This window comes from Bubalus kerabau, chromosome 2 (assembly GCF_029407905.1).
Source record: "Bubalus kerabau isolate K-KA32 ecotype Philippines breed swamp buffalo chromosome 2, PCC_UOA_SB_1v2, whole genome shotgun sequence".
Taxonomy (NCBI): domain Eukaryota; kingdom Metazoa; phylum Chordata; class Mammalia; order Artiodactyla; family Bovidae; genus Bubalus; species Bubalus kerabau.
This window is the reverse complement of record NC_073625.1, coordinates 155,160,274-155,180,076: the sequence shown is the minus strand read 5'-3', so window position 1 is coordinate 155,180,076 and position 19,803 is coordinate 155,160,274. Positions and strand designations below refer to the sequence as shown.

Here is a 19,803-nt window from a genome sequence, read left to right as displayed (position 1 = left end):
TGGAAATTGATTCTTAGTCTACGCACAGAGAATCTGACATCTGTGCACTGGAAAAGAATTTAAGAATGGTTTTTGAAATTATGTTGCATTTGTGGGTTTTTTCCAATAATTTATAAAAACTAATCTTTATTTGTGTTTGGGTAACAATTTTGGCATAAAGAAAAATATTTATTATACCTTCCCATATCATATTCTATTTGTAAGTTAGAATATGGTTTGTTTCATTATCAAGATTTACATCATTAGAAGATTTTCTCATTTGGAACCAATTTTTTTTTTAATGTTATTTAAGAAACAACAATTTTTTAAGCTTTCATTATTTTTTTCTGAGATGCATTTTGTGTTTATTATTCTACTCTGGTCCTGTCACAGTGCAGTATTGGCCAGAAGTTATTCTTGTTGATCCCATTCAGTGAAATTTCACTTAATAAGCTCAGAAATGTTGAGTGCACTGTGCTTTTCCTCAGGTAATATTCTGATGAAGCCAATTGTTATAAAAGAAATATCAAATGTTGCATCTCACAAATGTGTATGTCTTTTATTTTAAGTGACTCCCAAGAGAAAACCAAAATCTTAATGAACCCCAAAAGAGACAGTTCCCATCCATTTGTTGGCCTGGCTTTTAAACTGGAGGTAAGTTGCTTTCTAATGTATTTAACTGATGTATATAGAATTTTTCTTTTCTTTTAGGCTTTTATTCCTATTACAAAGTGACTCTTAGGAAAGATTTAGTTACACATTTCTCCACTGTAAAGTTACTTTGTCCCCCACCCTGTTCCATACTGACTCTAGAAGAAGGTTTCTATGCCCAGCCCGCACTTAAGGGGTAGGGAATTACATTCTTCCTCCATGAGGGGGCAGTGTCTCTGAGTTACGTGGGATTCTTCTGTAAGGAAGAGTTGTCCTTTCTCCCCCATATTTATTTATACAGTCATTTGTTTTTATCAGTCTGGACTTACATATATTTGTTTCATACTTTGAGTTAAAACCCAGTACTATGTTATTTATTTTATTGCCAGACTGACCAGTTTTCGCGGTTGGTGCTCTTTCAGGTGGCTTTTGTGTCCCTTAGACGTTCCCTAGTATTTTGCTTCTGTGAGCAGTTCCTTACCTTCCGGGCTTACGTTGTATATTTCCTGCCGCAGCCCAAGAATCAGCCATTTGTCTAAGAGTCCTGGTTCCTTTTAATTGTGAATGGTATTAGGAACCAAGATTTGGGGACTGGGTATACTTTTTGTTGTGGTGGTGTTGCTTCTGTGTATAATATTTTAAGGAGGAAAAAGGTAGATAAGTCGGAAGTGTTCAAGTGTGGTTATTTCTGGGATGGAATTATACTGGGGGGGGGTGCTTTCTCCTAGTTTTTATTTTTAAATTTTTACAGTATGATTTTTATTCTAAATCCAGAAAAAGTAATTTTAAGTTAAAAAGTAGAAATAACATTGCAGTGACAGTGTTTGTTTATTAGTTATTTTGGCTGCGCTGGGTCTTTGTTGGCTGTGTGCGAGCTTTCTCTAGTTACGGTGAGCAGGGCTACTCTCTGTTGCAGTACCTGGGCTCCTCACTTCTGGGGCTTCTCTTGCTGCAGAGCCCGGGCTCTAGGCACACCGTCAGTAGGTGCAGTGCACGGCTTAGTTGCTCCACAGCATGTGGAATCTTCCTGGACTAGGGATGAATCCTATGTCCCCTGCATTGGCAGGCCAATTCCCAACCGCTGTGCCACCAGGGAAGTCCTTGGAATATTTTTCTTAGGATACCCAGAGTGTGTTTCTTGAGTAAAAGATATAAAATATTTTAAATGTTTAATGGTATATATTGCCAGATTGCTTTCATATTTTTAGTTTCAGGTGAACAGGGAAGAGACTCAGCCATACATATTCATGTATCCATTCTTCCCCAAACTCCCCTCCCATGCAGGCTGCCACATAACATAGAGCAGAGTTCCCTGTGCTAAACAGTAGGTCTTTATTGGTTATCCATTTTAAATGTAGCAGTGTGTATATATCCATCCCAAACTCCTTAACCATCCCTCCCCCCAATCTTTTTCCCCATATCTTGCCTTAATTCTTAATAATAGAAAACATTTTTCTATATAATCATTATGCAATTCTGTGTCCTCTTTTGTAATTCCCTCTTTATTTATTTTTTTTTTTTTTAGTGTCAAAACAAACTGTTTATTCTTTTTTTTTTTTTTTAATTTTATTTTATTTTTAAACTTTACATAACTGTATTAGATTTGCCAAATATCAAAATGAATCCGCCACAGGTATACATGTGTTCCCCATCCTGAACCCTCCTCCCTCCTCCCTCCCCATTCCATCCCTCTGGGTCGTCCCAGTGCACCAGCCCCAAGCATCCAGTATCGTGCATCGAACCTGGACTGGCAACTCATTTCATACATGATATTTTACATGTTTCAATGCTATTCTCCCAAATCTTCCCACCCTCTCCCTCTCCCACAGAGTCCATAAAACTGTTCTATACATCAGTGTCTCTTTTGCTGTCTCGTACACAGGGTTATTGTTACCATCTTTCTAAATTCCATATATATGCGTTAGTATAGTGTATTGGTGTTTTTCTTTCTGGCTTACTTCACTCTGTATAATAGGCTCCAGTTTCATCCACCTCATTAGAACTGATTCAAATGTATTCTTTTTAATGGCTGAATAATACTCCATTGTGTATATGTACCACAGCTTTCTTATCCATTCATCTGCTGATGGACATCTAGGTTGCTTCCATGTCCTGGCTATTATAAACAGTGCTGCGATGAACATTGGGGTACTCGTGTCTCTTTCCCTTCTGGTTTCCTCAGTGTGTATGCCCAGCAGTGGGATTGCTGGATCATAAGGCAGGTCTATTTCCAGATTTTTAAGGAATCTCCACACTGTTCTCCATAGTGGCTGTACTAGTTTGCATTCCCACCAACAGTGTAAGAGGGTTCCCTTTTCTCCACACCCTCTCCAGCATTTATTACTTGTAGACTTTTGGATCGCAGCCATTCTGACTGGTGTGAAATGGTACCTCATAGTGGTTTTGATTTGCATTTCTCTGATAATGAGTGATGTTGAGCATCTTTTCATGTGTTTGTTAGCCATCTGGATGTCTTCTTTGGAGAAATGTCTATTTAGTTCTTTGGCCCATTTTTTGATTGGGTCATTTATTTTTCTGAAGTTGAGCTGTAGGAGTTGCTTGTATATCCTCGAGATTAGTTGTTTGTCAGTTGCTTCATTTGCTATTATCTTCTCCCATTCTGAAGGCTGTCTTTTCACCTTGCTAATAGTTTCCTTTGATGTGCAGAAGCTTTTAAGGTTAATTAGGTCCCATTTGTTCTTAGGATACCCAGAGTGTGTTTCTTGAGTAAAAGATATAAAATATTTTAAATGTTTAATGGTATATATTGCCAGATTGCTTTCATATTTTTAGTTTCAGGTGAACAGGGAAGAGACTCAGCCATACATATTCATGTATCCATTCTTCCCCAAACTCCCCTCCCATGCAGGCTGCCACATAACATAGAGCAGAGTTCCCTGTGCTAAACAGTAGGTCTTTATTGGTTATCCATTTTAAATGTAGCAGTGTGTATATATCCATCCCAAACTCCTTAACCATCCCTCCCCCCAATCTTTTTCCCCATATCTTGCCTTAATTCTTAATAATAGAAAACATTTTTCTATATAATCATTATGCAATTCTGTGTCCTCTTTTGTAATTCCCTCTTTATTTTTTTGTCCTTCCCTTTTTAAAATTAGAGTCAAAGTGTTTGACTTACTTGTATGAACCTTTCTCTAATAAAATAAAATAAAAAAAACAGTTTAAAATTTACATAGTCAAATACATCAATCTTTGTCTTTTGTCATTTTCTCAATCTTCCTCGATTATATTCTATAAATACTTACTTTTGTCTCTTCTGCTTTCTTGTGGGGTTTTTTTGTTTTTTTCATTGTTAATCCTATTGGATTTTGTTTTGCTGAATGTGGTGTTCAGATCTAAGTGTATTTCCTCTGCCTCCAAATAAAAGACCAATTGTCCAGTTACCAGTTTTTGAATAGTGTTAAATTTTTTCATTGATTGTCATGTCTCCTTTTTTATCTATTGACTAATGAATTAAACATTTTAGATATTTATTCTATAAGGGCTATTGCTTTTAATATTTTGAAGTATTTAACGTGTTCTTATATCAGAGTTATTTTCTTTTTTTAGCTTTTCTTCTAAATATTAAAAATCACTAATAATATATTTAAAAAGTCATCTTTGGAATTTTATTGCTATTTTGTTAAACCTAAATATTAATATGGGAAGAAATGGCAACTTTTAAATATTCAGGAGGAAATGATCCTGATTATTCATTTTTTATTCAGTTACTTTACAGAATTCATATTTGTATAGCTTTCCAGGTGATTATCAGTTTTTATAACATGTATAGTCTTTCCTTTCTAATGATATTTTCGTTGTCTTTCTAATACAATTTTACCTTATTTTTATATCTTACTGTATTAAACTGAACTTATGAAATAACTGGCTTATTATATAATTTTAAAACTTTTTCTAATAACTTTTTTCAGAGCAAACAAGTAGTGTCTTGGATTTTGATATCAGAAAGAACAAGAACCATTTAACTTTATTCAAAACTAGCATCAAAGTAGTTTATGACAATAAGCTGAAACATATATATTTAAGTTGTACTACTAAAACTGAGAGCAAGTATTTGAAGGTGATTGTGAAATTTTCCTCTTATTTTTGATTCCTGTCTCTTTTTTACTCTTTCTGTCCTTACCTAATCTTGACTTCTAGGCAGGTCGATTTGGCCAGTTAACTTACGTTCGCAATTATCAAGGAGAGCTGAAGAAAGGTGATAACATCTATAATACGAGGACGAGAAAGAAAGTGCGGGTGCAGCGCCTGGTTCGCATGCATGCCGACATGATGGAGGTGGGTGCCTGCGCGTCACTGCACAGTCAGAAATCTCTCTCATGCAGTTGAAATAGGTCTACTTTTTTGGTATCCTGAGCTCCACAAGAAAATCACTTTTAGTTGAATGTGTTTTCCTAGCTTCTTCCTTTTTAGTTAGGTGGGCTCCATGTCTCATGTAGCACTGTGGTGTAGGCTAAATTAGCACATATTAAGAACACTTAATATGTTCTAATAATGGTGGTATAAAACTACCACCATTTGTGATTAGCTGTCTTTGTTCAGTGGCCAGGGTTAGGGAGAAGGGACAGCACTTTCCTCAAGAGCTAGCCTTGGAAAGAGTATAGTAGGTTTTTAGTTCAGTGGAACTGCGGTTCTCAAAAGTAAATGAGAATAATAAATTTACACGTAACTTCCCATATTGCTCAGTGGATTTACTTCCTGAAATATGGAAATAGAATCAACCCCTAGAAGGGCTTTATGGGTGCTAGAACTCATCTAAAGATTTAAAACCTCTGAAGGCCTAGTCTGGGAGATACACTTTGGCTTATGATTTGACTCCTTGAATTGGCTCTGAACCTGTCCCATCTTCTGTGGTCCACAGGGTTAAGCATTGGCAGGAATACCAAGTACAGGAGATTGTCCTCTCCTTGCACCCTTTCCCAGTTCAGCTCTGTTATTCCTAGAGAAATTTATTAGTCTAAGCAAAATCTTATGGTGGACATTTTTGGCGTCCATAACTGTTGTATCTCCTGGAAAATGAATAGACAGTCTTTCAAAATTAGACATCGTTGTTTTTTGAAATAGGCAGCAGGGGGCAGGCTGGAGGGATTAGTGCTTGTCACAGCTGTTTCATGGGCCAGAAGGCTCCCTATAGCTGTGTAACCATTAAAGCAAGACACGCACACTTGCTCATTCACAGCCACAGCTGTTATGAATGAACTGTTAAAGGACAAAGACTAGGAAGTTTAGAGGCCCCAGTGCTTTATTCTTAGATTTCCTGTGTTTTCTTAACTGCTTACATCTCCTGCCTTTGTTTTCAAAACCTCCTTTGCAAGTTTTCCGTGTATGCCTTTGTCATACACATTTCCTTGTTAGACAATGGCAGCACATACTGTACTACATACTTTTTAATTCTATAGGAATAACTGTAGAACCATGAGGCTCTGTGTTCTGTTGGTACTGCAGATCCTCCAAGCACAGATGCCGTGTTCTGAGTTTCCATTTACAGTAGGATCTTGCCAGTTGAGATGTGGTTTAAATAAGAGCCCTATTGAAGGTGTATCTTGCCACGGTTGATTGTTGGTATTGCATTGGTTCTGTCTAATTCTTTGTGGAATTCTTGGTGAGATTCGGGCATGTTTGTTTGTGCACAGTGTGATTATTATGCAGTTACTTTTTAGTGATTATGTACAGATTTGAATTACTTGCAAGTATCATTTTGCATTATTTCTTTCTTTAGGATGTTGAGGAAGTGTTTGCTGGAGACATCTGTGCATTGTTTGGCATTGACTGTGCCAGTGGAGACACATTCACAAACAAAGATAACAGCGGCCTTTCTATGGTAAGCTGTTTATCACTTGCATTTCAAGAATGTATGTTTTAGTGCTTCAGAAAAACAATCACAGAAGTGTTCACTGAGTGCCACAGGTATCAAGTGTAGATTGGTTGTGGCTCTTTTCATGTCAACTGAACAAGTGCCCTGTGTTAGCTAACTTACCTGATTTTTCTTAGTGAAATCATTCCACCCTCCTCCAAGGTTTAGCATGGAGGGAAAATCCCCTAGGTAGCCTGGCCTGTGTGGCGGTGACTCCTCCCTGAGACCTGCCTCCGCACTGTGGTGCATCCCTGATTGTTGTCACCACCATCAGGCTGGTCCCAGCCAAGTGCTCCTTCCTTAGTAACTCGGCAGCTGGAGAGAGGCTGCCTCCCTCAGTCTCCTAGAGAACCATAAGAGCAGACTGTAACATTTAGGCTGGACTCCGGGGAATTGCATAACAGATCAGAACTGTGCTCTGCAGGCAGGATGCAACTAGAAGACTTCCTGCCTTTCAGTCCCCTTCACGCCCGCCCCCTTTTTGCCCCCACAGGAGGGCGGCTCTTCTACAGTATGACCATGTGTTCATGAGGGTGCTTCCTCTCCTGAATTCAGTAAAGGAAGAATATGAGTACCAAGGGGATAGGCGCTTACAGGAGGTTGTTTATATATAAGAACTTGTCCAGACCTAATAGATGATCTCTGTAGTAGCTCCTATATCATATGATGAATTCTTAATTTTATAATTTAGCTTTTTTGTTTAAAGTATTCTCTGATGTCTGTGGTTTTACATGTGGAGTTAGGACACTACAAAAATCAGTTTCAATAAGTGGACTTTTTAATAAGTATTAGTGATGAGACTTTCTCTAAACTTGTCATTAGCAGTATGAAGGGACTGGAGGTTGTGGGAAGTGCTCGAGCTTTGAAGCAAATAGACCTTGGTCAGAGCCTTACTTCTGCCCTGTGCTACTGCTGGCCCTTGACCAAGTTATTCATTTTTCTTGCCAACCCTTTAATTATTTTATTTGTAAAATGGGGATAATAAAATCCATCTACCTCTTAGAGTTGTGACTGGTTGAATGAGATATGGTATGTATAAAGAATCTAGTCCCTTTCTCTGCTTCTCTTATCAATGACTGCAGTATAACCTTTATTTATATATTAATATATTCATCATTTGATGAAAAGTAGAGCAAGATATATTTTGTCTGCCTTAAAGATGTTGACTATAGTGTTTTTTCTGCTGTAAAGAACATTAAAATTAATCCATCTCTGACATATACAGTACTGTATTTGAATTCTTGTCTGTTCTTTTAAAAATGTTTTAGGAGTCAATTCATGTTCCTGATCCTGTCATTTCAATAGCAATGAAGCCGTCTAACAAGGTAGGAGTCTGATTTAGCACTTAGTAAATCACAGTAAAACCTTGAGCTCATTTTCACCTGTCTCCACAATGCATATGGTGTCTTGGGTTGACCATAAGCACTCTTATGGACTCTGTTTCCTTTTCTGGTATTCAAATCATCTTTTAAAATTTACCAGTCTATTACTAGTAAGTACTCCTCAGAATATTTGAAGAAGTTGATGGTTTTAACATAATTCATGAGACTGTGCTTTATAACTCTTACCATAGTAAAGGTATGTCATTGGCTCCAGAATGGTAAGTGTAAGTAACTTCCTAGATGCAGATCATAAGAGATAGAAAAGAGGAAACTGGGGCATTTGTCTTAAATTGCAGAAAAACCTCACTGTAAAGAACATTAGAATATTGCATCAAGTAATTGCCTCATGGATTATAGTATATCTCCACATCTATGGTAGTTACGTGGTAAACGTCTGATTATAACATGGAAGGCCTGCAAATAAGACTGTTTTGACTCACTTTCAGATATAACAGTTTTATGATTGTATTTCATGTCATTTAGCTTTTTAGTCAAAACTGCTTGAATAGGTTCTGTATTTGCATAACTTGTCACTGAAATTAGTCCTGATCTTGAACCATAATTGTTTAGTTCTTAAGTTGGTTATATTCATAACTGTCATGTTAATGCACTGTATTGAAATTAATTCATTTATGCATTGAGTGAACATTTTATGATCTCTTGTCATCTAGGTACTATCATTATAGAACATGTTCTGATTTATTGTCTTATGGATATATTAATGGCTACTGCTTCACCTGTTTTGAGGAACTTGAGATTTTCCTTCTCAAGTTACAGAAAAGAGAATGTCAAGGTGGCAAGAAACATTCAGTCACTCCATCTCAGAAATTTGAAGCAAGTCGAACCTTATATCTTACCACAGTGATACGCCAGTTTGTTCAAAGTTCTTTGCCAAATTGGTTGCTTTTCCCTTTGGAAGACAAAGGACTAGAAGTTAAAAATATTCTTTATTCCTAAATTCAGAGTTTATGTAGACATTTTACTGTTGATAGTTCACAATAATGGATGGAAATCAAATGGATCAATATTCAAAAAGCTTTTTGGTGTCTCAGGGTTGTCTGCTTGCTGGAGTTAATACAAATCAAATAATGAAACCCTGCATAAAACCCTGAATCTCAGTAGTGGGGCAGCTTGTAAGTTGAGACCCTGGCCAATGCAGGGAAAAGGGAAAAGACTTTGGAGGTAGACTAACTTAAGATTCACTCCTAGTTAGCTGTGTGGCCTTGAGCAAGTCACTTGACTTCTCTGTACCTAGCTTCCTCACCTGTAAAATGGGGATAATTCTACCTTGCAGCCTTGTGGTTAGAATTCCAGATAACATAAACAAAACACAGTAACACCTCTTTAGCTACATATGTGGCTGTTAACACTGGTGATTCAGGGCTTGTTAATTTTCTATTGCTGCCATAAGAAATTAGCAAAAACTTAGTGGCTTAAAAACAGTACAAATGTATTACTTTACAGTTGTATAGGTCACAATTCACAGTTCTTAATGGGATAAAATGAAGTATTGGCAAGATTGTGTTCCTTTCTTGGAGGCTCTGGGGGACAGTTTGGTTCCTTGCTTGCTTAGATTGTTGGCAGAATTCAGCTCCTCGTTGTAGGACTTGAGATTTCCGTGCTGTCATCTGAGGGCCATCCCTAGCTTCTAGAGGCTGCTCGTAGCCCCCTTTCTCCTGTCTTCAGTGCCAGCAACAGTGAAATGAGCCCCTGTCATGCTTCAGATATCTCCTGTTATTTCCCGCTTATCTCTCAACTGCCCTTCTTCATTCCTCTTCCATTTTTAAAGTCTCATGCAATTACACTGGACCTGTCCAGATTATTCATGATAATCTCCCCATCTGAAGAGTCTGTAACCTTAATCATATCCACAGAGTCCCTTTTATCAGGTAAGGTAAGAGATTTGGGGGGAATGGGGCTTGTCTTTAAAGAACAACACCATTCTGCTTACCACATAAGGAATTAACATCTAATTAATAGAGGATAGAGGTACATCAGACTACATCCAGGTAGATTATTTGGAAGTGGAGATGTCTCAGTGTGCATTTGCTGGTCTTAACTGTCCTCTCGAACCTAGAGTCTTGGCGACCATGCTGATTTCTTTGATTTAGGATTTCTAAACTGTAACACAGTTAGTTGATTACAGCCTCAACCAATCCTTTGGTTTAGGATTTCTAAACTGTAACACAGATTCTACTTTCTGTTTTATGGGGAGTTTTCCACAAATGGAGAGATTTTGTCAATAGGAAAGGGCAGAGTTAAGCCTTAGACTCTTGAATCTTGGTGTGAAAAGAAAATTGTGTAAGTTAGCTGTTCCTTGCTCTCTTGTGTGGTATCCAAGCTCATATATTAAAATAGCGTGAAGAACTTAAATGGTAGATCATTTTTATTTAACTGCCCATGTATTTGATTTCATTCAGTCAGATTCTTTTAACAGTTTCATTGCTTATCATGCTTAGTACAATGTATAATGTTTTTTGTTGTTGTTGTTTGTTTTTTTTTAAGAATGATCTGGAAAAATTTTCCAAAGGTATTGGCAGGTTTACAAGAGAAGATCCCACATTTAAAGTCCACTTTGACACTGAGAGCAAAGAGACAATTGTATCTGGAATGGGAGAATTACACCTGGAAATCTATGCTCAGGTAGTAAATAACAAAGAAGTTACAGTCACGTCATTTATGTCTGTGTTTTAAGAGTGTAAAAGTCAAGAATTCTCAGTCTAATGGTCATAAACTAATAGTGGTTCTTCAGTCTTCACTCTGGTTTTTTATCCAGATGTGGAATACTGCATTTTCTACTGTCTGTTACTAATTAATTACTTTTGATCTCTGAATCTTTTTATTTGTAAACCATTGCAGTCAGACCATCCATCCATACCTAGGTCATGGTTCTTTGGGTCAAGTATATCTCTAAGATCTCAGCCTTAGGGGGACAACCTCAGGGAGAAACCGGCTGAGAAAGTCAGCCCACCAGTACTCACTCTCCAGACCGTTTCTTACCTGTTTTCTTCTCAAGTCAGTACTTGAAGATCAATATAATATAGATAAACAAATGGGTAGATGTGAGACCCTACTTTCCTAGGAAAGGTCTTATGTGTATATGAATGAGATCAAAATATATATGACTTATTTTTTTAATATAACTGACTTATGATAAAAATTCTGGTTGTAATTATATCTCTGAAGTTGAGATAGTAGAAAATTCTGACAATAGATCCATATACCATTCCAATAAATATGTAATAAAATGGAGCAAAGGTAAGGTTTTAGTAGATTAACCGAAGGTAAGTGTAAGTTAATCAGTCTAAATTAGAATTTGTTTATATAAAATCTGTAAAAGTTTGTAATGTATTTATCCTCATAAGGTACTTAAGTTATTTTAGATTTATTATTTGCTCATCATAACCTTCCCTGGTGCCTCAGATGGTAAAGCATCTGCCTGCAATGCAGGAAACCCCTGGGTTGGGAAAATTCCCTGAAGAAGGGGATGGCAACCCACTCCAGTATTCTTGCCTGGAGAATCCCATGGACAGAGGAGCCTGATGGGCTACAGTCTGTGGGGTCACAAAGAGTCGGACATGACTGAGTGACAGTTTCACTTTTAAATGAATCCTTCTGAGGTAATTAAGACTCTTAGGATTTTTCTTCTTTTAGTTTATTATTTTTTAATTTAAATATATCAAAAAAGATCTCTCTTGTTCTTTTTAGCGAATGGAAAGAGAATATGGCTGTCCTTGTATCACAGGAAAGCCGAAAGTTGCTTTCAGAGAGACTATTATGGCCCCTGTTCCGTAAGTATCCAACACGATGAAACAAGCGATGAGGCTGGAATTAAAAGGTTTTATTAGGGGTATACATGGCACCGCTACTGTTGATAAGACACTTGTACACTGTGATGCTCTTTATTATGGAAGCTATGTAGTTCTGTACTGTAATCAGGCCATTTATAGCTAATGACACTTTTGGGATTTGTCTAACCCCTTAAGCTAGATATCAATGAAGACTGGTACACAGGTCATCATTAACAAGCATGTTTACACTTAATCCAATGTTATGGTCTTCGTTTATTCCAATTGTGCTTCCTTTGGCAGACGGCTATTATGTTTTACTTTAGTACCATATTGTGGATGCCAGAGAACTTGCATTTGCCAAGGAATAATCTCCTGCAAGTAAAAGAAACTAATGCTGTGATAAAATTAAAAACGTTTAGGAAAACAGTTGGATTTATATTCTATTGGAGACAAACAGTCCTCATAAGGATAGCACAAGAAAAGTTAAATTGCTACAAGTGGTAATATACTTCAACCTGGTGCCTATTTGAATTTACATGAATTCTGATTTAGAGTCAAAATTAACAAGGCATACACTGAGCACAAAGTGAGTCTCAATTTCCAAAGTGACATTAAATAATGGTAAATGATACTATACCTGAGATGCAATGTCATGAAGGAGAATAGTGTAGTCTAACTCAATGAAGTCATCATTTCTTTGCTATAATAAAAAATAAAAACCTGGCATTTTAAACTTAGTATCATTGGCAGAAAGTATATTTTAATTTTAAAAATCAGTTTTCATTAGTAGATGATAATACTTAAGTAAAATTAAAAATTGAATGCTGTGGAATTCCCTGCAGTCCAGTATTGAGGACTCCATGCATTCACTGCAGGGCGCATGGGTTCAATCCCTGGTCGGGGAACTAAGATTCTACGTGCCACACAGCACAGCCAAAAAATTACAAACTGAATGTCATAATTTATTTGGCCTGGCAGAAAAACTATTCTCTTAGAAATAAGATTTGTTTCAAACTATGTTTAAAATCTTTTTTTTTTCCATTCCTTACTCTCTAAATCATTTACCCTTTCTGTTTTTAGTTTCTGAGTTGTGGAACTCATAACATTTATAGTCTATAATTTGAACATTTTAAAACATTACAGTCGATAATTTGTCATTTAAATTCCTTAATATTTCCATTGCTCAAAAAAGCATCGTTTAAGGGATAAACAGCTGAAATGAGTGTTTACACTAAAGAAAACCAATTTTATAATAGAAATTCTGATTTAAAAAACTGAAAATAATAATATGTAATACTTGATTTTGTAACTAAAGCTTTGCTCTATGCTGTCTACTGCTTTGGACATCTAAAGTACACCATCAACTACACGGAAATATCATATCTACATAGTTTCAAACCTTGATCATCAGAAATTTGCTGTACTTAAACAAGGCTCTTAAACACTTATAATGAGGCATTGAAAAATCCTGTGGCTCCTTTGGTTAACGGTAATTATAAAGATGGCCCCAGGATCGAATAAAACTATTCTCTCTTTATAGTCTCTTGAAACAATCCCTATTGACTATATCAATAAAGAAGGTCCTTTAAGGATAAGGTAAGATAGGCTCGATAAAGGACAGAAATGGTATGGACCTAACAGAAGCAGAAGATATTAAGAAGAGGTGGCAAGAATACATAGAAGAACTGTACAAAAAAGATCTTCATGACCCAGATAATCACAATGGTGTAATCACTGACCTAGAGCCAGACATCCTGGAATGTGAGGTCAAGTGGGCCTTAGAAAGCATCACTACGAACAAAGCTAGTGGAGGTGATGGAATTCCAGTTGAGCTATTTCAAATCCTGAAAGATGATGCTGTGAAAGTGCTGCACTCAATATGCCAGCAAATTTGGAAAACTCAGCAGTGGCCACAGGACTGGAAAAGGTCAGTTTTCATTCCAATCCCAAAGAAAGGCAATGCCAAAGAATGCTCAAACTACCGCACAATTGCACTCATCTCACACGCTAGTGCTCAAAATTCTCACACGCTAATGCTCAAAATTCTCCAAGCCAGGCTTCAGCAATACGTGAACCGTGAACTTCCAGATGTTCAAGCTGGTTTTAGAAAACGCAAAGGAACCAGACATCAAATTGCCAACATCCGCTGGATCATGGAAAAAGCAAGAGAGTTCCAGAAGAACATCTATTTCTGCTTTATTGACTATGCCAAAGCCTTTGACTGTGTGGATCACAATAAACTGTGGAAAATTCTGCAAGACATGGGAATACCAGACCATCTGACCTGCCTCTTGAGAAACCTATATGCAGGTCAGGAAGCAACAGTTAGAACTGGACATGGAACAACAGACTGGTTCCAAGTGGGAAGAGGAGTACGTCAAGGCTGTATATTGTCACCCTGCTTATTTAACTTCTATGCAGAGTACATCATGAGAAACACTGGCCTGGAAGAAACACAAGCTGGAATCAAGATTGCCGGGAGAAATATCAATAACCTCAGATATGCAGATGACACCATGCTTATGGCAGAAAGTGAAGAGGAACTAAAAAGCCTCTTGATGAAAGTGAAAGAGGTGAGTGAAAAAGTTGGCTTAAAGCTCAACATTCAGAAAACGAAGATCATGGCATCTGGTCCCATCACTTCATAGGAAATAGATGGGGAAACAGTGGAAACAGTGTCAGACTTTATTTTGGGGGGCTCCAAAATCTCTGCAGATGGTGATTGCAGCCATGAAATTAAATGACACTTAACTCCTTGGAAGGAAAGTTATGACCAACCTAGATAGCATGTTGAAAAGCAGAGACATTACTTTGTCAACAAAGGTCCGTCTACTCAAGGCTATGGTTTTTCCTGTGGTCATGTATGGATGTGAGAGTTGGACTGTGAAGAAAGCTGAGCACTGAAGAATTGATGCTTTTGAACTGTAGTGTTGGAGAAGACTCTTGAGAGTCCCTTGGACTGCAAGGAGATCCAACCAGTCCATTCTAAGGGAGATCAGCCCTGGGTGTTCTTTGGAGGGAATGATGCTAAAGCTGAAACTCCAGTACTTTGGCCACCTCATGCAAAGAGTTGACTCATTGGAAAAGACCCTGATGCTGGGAGGGATTGGGGGCAGGAGGGGAAGGGGATGACAGAGGATGAGATGGCTGGATGGCATCACTGACTCGATGGACATGAGTTTGAGTGAACTACAGGAGTTGGTGATGGACAGGGAGGCCTGGCGTGCTGCAGTTCATGGGGTCACAAAGAGTCAGACACGACTGAGCAACTGAACTGAACTGAAAGACAGGAAGGTTACTTATGTGTGATCTAGCCCAAAGGTATCTGATAGGTAGTTGCAAGTTTGTGGAGTAAAGGTGCTCCAGCTTTCTTGCATTTTGTTATCAACAAACTGAGATAATCCAATGGAAAGTGCTTTTCTCTTACAGAATCTTTTTTCTTGCATTCCATTGAATACTACTAGTGGATTTTTTTTTTTCTTTTAAACCTCTTAATAAAGCTAAACTCAATTTGTTTTAATCTCTTTAACATCTAGAAAGAGGCAGTTTGGAGTAGTTCTATCAGACTTAAAGTACATGCTAGCAACAAACAAGATAGGAGGTGGGCAGTTATGACTGGATGGGTTATCAAAGACAGTTGTTGGCAGCAAGCTTCATAGAGACTGAGATGCTAATATTTTATTTTGGCGGATCCAGGTGGGGAAAAGGTCAACCCTCTGTCTAGCTCTGGCACTAACATTTGAGGAGAGGAAAAAAAGCAGAGGTAGTTTCAGTATCAATGATTATAGTAATCAGAACACAAAACTTAGGTTGCCAAAGGAAATGATCTGTATTAAGCTGCATACAAAAACCATTGCCAAATTATAAGTGAAGACTTCACTCTTGAAACTGCAGCTTCACCTTCTCCAGCCTTGATAACTGACCTCTCCTTCAAATACTGAGTTCACTACTATAAATACAGAATGACTGAAGGGGCACTAGTTACCCCATCATGAATTATGACACCTTTTGTAAATATTGAACCTATTTAGAGTGTATTTTATAGAAATTACTTACCACTTGCTTGACAGTTTGAATTTTTGCCATTTTATACCATGTATTTTCAGTAGAATTTTGCCATATTATATAACCACTGGCAACCCAGGCTAAATGTCGAACTGGCTTCATTTCTGGAGGTACATTTCCAAAACTGTCTGGTGAAGGAAATATTTATATGATAAATGGAATTATTTTACATAGAGAGTATTAACCTTTTAAAATATAAATTCTAAGTCATTTCTTACATTTCTTCAAATGTGTGCAGAAAGGAATTAAGCTGTCTATAAAGTCCTAAGGCCTTTATTGTTGCTAGATTAGTAATGAATATTTTTGTGAAAGTCAGTTTATTTCCAGCATAATGTAAACATCTTAACAATTTTGAGCACAGGTAAGTTGATACTGTTTTTAAAATTGAAAAAATATTTTCCTCTGCTATATATTTATATACCTGGAATATTTTGTGCATCTAGTGGTTCCTTCATGGACTTGAGTCTTTGATAAAATGTGTTATCTTCTTCATCTGGGTTTTTTCCAATTTCTCCTTCAAATGTGAAGTTGACTTCCGGTGCAGTATCTTGTCCCGTTGGAGGGTACAGTACTTCAGCTGTGCAGTTCACTGTGACTTCCTGTTTGAAACATTTTGCAAAAGATCTTTACATGTAGATGGACATCCATTACTAATTATTATTCTTTGAGATAGAACCTTTAAAGCATTGTCCCCCTGTGGTATTACTTCAGACTGGACTTGAATGTGCCTATTTCAGAGGTATCTAATTCATGGTTGCCCAGTAATTTTCTTGAAGTGAACTCACTCAGTCGTGTCCGACTCTTTGCGACCCTGTGGACTGTAGCCTTCCAGGCTTTTCCGTCTATGGGATTTTCCAAGCAAGAGTACTGGAGTGGGTTGCCATTTCCTTCTCCAGGGGATCTTCCCAACCGAGGGATCGAACCCAGGTCTCCTGCATTGTAGGCAGACGCTTTACCATCTGAGCCACTAGGGAAGTCAATTTTCTTAGAGGTACCTAAAATAGGTAACTTAGTTTATAACTTATAAAGTCTCATAATCTTGTAAATTCGTTGAAAACTTTGACTGTATTTTAGTAGTAATGGGAAGTCCATCTCTAAGGCAGATTTTATTCTGACTATATTAAGTCATTCTATTCTTCTCTCCTCCTGAAATAACAGAAATTTTCTCAAACTCAGATTCTTCCATCTGTATCCAGATGTAAAATGAGAAGATTGTAGCATTGGTTCTGCTTTATCAAGATGAACATTCGTCCAGCAGCTCAGATGCCTTTTAGTGGATCTCTCTCTGTTAGCCTGTATCTCTTAGTTATGCTTAACAAATGGGCAAGCTTTTTAAAATTTCAAGATGGTTATTGTACAAGTGGCAGTTCCTTCCTTTTAAGTTTGTCTTGTTAATAATTTGATAGGTGTATAATTTTTAAAATTGTCCCTGCCCCGTTGCTGAAGGATTCTAATCTGAACACAGTGGTATCAGTTGGCCTTTCTGTTGCTGATAAATAACTAAAAGCACTTGCTTTCTTTAAATAAAAGAAACAGAATGAGACAGAAATAAAAAACACCTAATGATGATTAGAGAGTTAATTATTTCACTTCTTCATATTATTCGCATAAATTCACACTGACCTATGCATATATAACATTTTCAAAGGAAATTTATTCATATTGAAGTATCTAGAGCCTCTTCTAAATAGCTCAATAGAAAACTAAGTGTATCTCAGAATACACAAAAAGTAAAAACTAACACTTGTATGGTGATCTTTTTTTTTTTTTTGAGGCAGGAATTTCACAACTTTTTCTCAAAAAAAAAAAACAACCCCCAAAACCAAATCAATCCTATGATTTGATCAGCAGAGGTGACCTGGAATGTAAGGAATCAAATTTTATTTCATAATAAAGGATATTTCACTTACTTTTTGGATAATTTCTTCCACAGAAAATTTAAGGCGGTACTTATGGCCTCTTCCTGGAATATCCTAAAATTAAGAAAATGTGTTTTTATAACAACAAATAAAGTCTTTATATTGTTAGAGGAATCCATTCTCTTTTGATGGGGCCAGGGGAAGCTGACTGTTGGAGGTAAATGACTAAAGCCTTAGACCTTGAGCAAGGCATGTCACTGTGTGTGTGATGTCTAATTTAGCAGGTCTTCTAAGCAGGGTTATTTTGAATGAGAACAAGAGTGGGATAAAAGCATATATAATCGGTTATAATTCACTTTCAATCATCAGAGAACGCTGACATCTGGATCCGGGACCCTGAGTTCCACATAAGAAATTTTAACATTTTTAATTCTAAAGATGACAAATAGGATACCCACTGAAAAGATTTTTCATAAAGCCTCCAAACAATTCCACTTTGAGTCAGATTACTGCAAAGTGATTAGGGATGTTATACTGCTTTTACTTGTGTATTAGTGGACCTGCAGAATGAGACTTGAATAAATTTTATAACAGTAAGACAAACATTTCAGTACTTCACTTTTGAATCAAGATACAATTGAAAGTTTATACCTAATTATGTTACCTGGTGTGGTTTTGAAATATGTACTCCCTGTCAGCTCTTACAGACTGTTAGCAGTTAAACTTCTGTCAGATCCATTAGATTTCAGTAAAATGGAAACAAGCTTAGTGGTTGCTAAGGTCTTAAGCATAGCACTTAATTTAACCCGTTAGCCAGAGAGAGCCCATCACCCACAGCAGTCAACAGCAGTAGTGTTTGGGGTGGTGGAAGTGAAGCTTCAGCCCACAGTTCCTTCACTCTGACTTCGTTTTGGTCAAATGAACAATTGGTCTTAAATTTTAGGCAATGAAGAATCTTAGGCAAGATCAGAGCTTTTGTTGGTCCAGATTGGAGCAGTAGATGAGAAACGTGGTACCAGTTTTAAGAAACTTTTGAAAACGGTTCCTATAGGTTTCACTTGGGAAAAGGGCAGAAGCCGCCGCAAACTGAGAACATTTATCCATTTCCTTATAATAGTGCCCATAAAAACTGTATCAGTGTGTGTTTCCCTGTGAAAACAATAAACAGCCCCGGAGCTGCCCCCAGAGACTAGAGAAATGCCAGAAATACCAGCTTCTTTAGAGAGACGGCAGCAGTGAGACCCGAAACAGGCATGGTGTCTGGGGGAGTTGGGAGCAGACGAGCAGGGAGCGGAGGGAATGGAGGGAACGCTCGCCGGTGCCCCCACCGCCCTCTGCCTGACTCACCTCCAGGCTGGCTTGTTCGACTGTCTGCACCAGAAACACCTTGTGGGGAGTCCCCTGCTGGTAGTTGATGCAACTCTCTACCACCGAGGCCGCCCTTGCGGCAGGGTAGTGGGTCGGAGGGATTTCCATTCTTGCTGAGTGTTGGCTGGGCTTGCGAGCGTCCGCGTCCCCGTCCCCGTCCTGCCTGCTGCTGGGTACCCCAGCCGGAAAAGTCCTCCCGCCGTCTCGGGGCTGGGCGTGGGCCGGGGCGGGGTCACCAGCTCCTTCCCGCTCTCCCTCCTTCCCTCCTTCCGATTCTGAAAGCAGCTGCCTGGGAGCTGGCTCCAAGCCAGGGCCCCTTGTGGAGCCCCGCCCTGCTGCCGCCTGCAACTACTCTCCTGTTCCTGCACTGAGAGCCCCCTCCACCTTTAAGTGGGGGTAGGGAGGGAATCGGGGGTTGGGGGTGGGTTGTCCGGGACTACATCCTGCCTTTTACCAACCTTAACAGAAGTGCGGGGAGGGGATTTCTGGCTTTTGCCTTACTGCAGCGTCGCCTCTGGGGCTTCGAGTTTCCCTCTCCGTGAAAAAAGTCTGGTTGCTTCACTTGCAGACTGGAGCAACTTCTTTATCCACCATCCACAGTGTCAGGCTCGGGGCAAAGTCCAGAGGAGCTCCTGGTAGTGAGTGATTGTGATTCCTTCTTTTCCCTCTCCTTTCCAGGAACAATCTTGCTCATCCCCAGCTTTCTGTGATGTTGGACTGGTTCTGCCCAAATCAGGGTTTGAAAGACTGCAAACGATAGCATTAATTTGGAGGATTATGTAATTTAGGGCAAGGGGATTTTAAAAGATACTTGGACCCTTCTCTTCCTTTGC

General features: G+C 38.3%; 2 protein-coding genes across 3 annotated transcripts in view; one reads left to right on the top strand and one right to left on the bottom strand.

The window, feature by feature from the left end:
* The window catches only part of GFM1 (G elongation factor mitochondrial 1), a 60,713-nt gene that overhangs the window by 18,390 nt on the left and 22,520 nt on the right, over positions 1-19,803 (top strand). For both annotated transcript variants that reach the window (XM_055569232.1, XM_055569231.1), the window contains exons 8-13: positions 549-633; positions 4,792-4,929; positions 6,371-6,472; positions 7,774-7,830; positions 10,393-10,530; positions 11,596-11,678. In XM_055569232.1, coding sequence (XP_055425207.1) covers positions 549-633; positions 4,792-4,929; positions 6,371-6,472; positions 7,774-7,830; positions 10,393-10,530; positions 11,596-11,678 — 603 coding nt within the window. The remainder of the gene's footprint in view (positions 1-548; positions 634-4,791; positions 4,930-6,370; positions 6,473-7,773; positions 7,831-10,392; positions 10,531-11,595; positions 11,679-19,803) is intronic.
* Positions 11,708-19,348, bottom strand: LXN (latexin). The gene is made up of 6 exons (XM_055569235.1): positions 18,950-19,348; positions 17,654-17,716; positions 16,165-16,342; positions 15,735-15,871; positions 12,316-12,378; positions 11,708-12,050 (listed from the first exon to the last, which is right to left on the bottom strand). Exons 1-6 carry the CDS (start codon positions 19,076-19,078, stop codon positions 11,952-11,954), a joined length of 669 nt encoding a protein of 222 aa, XP_055425210.1. The 5' UTR covers positions 19,079-19,348; the 3' UTR covers positions 11,708-11,951.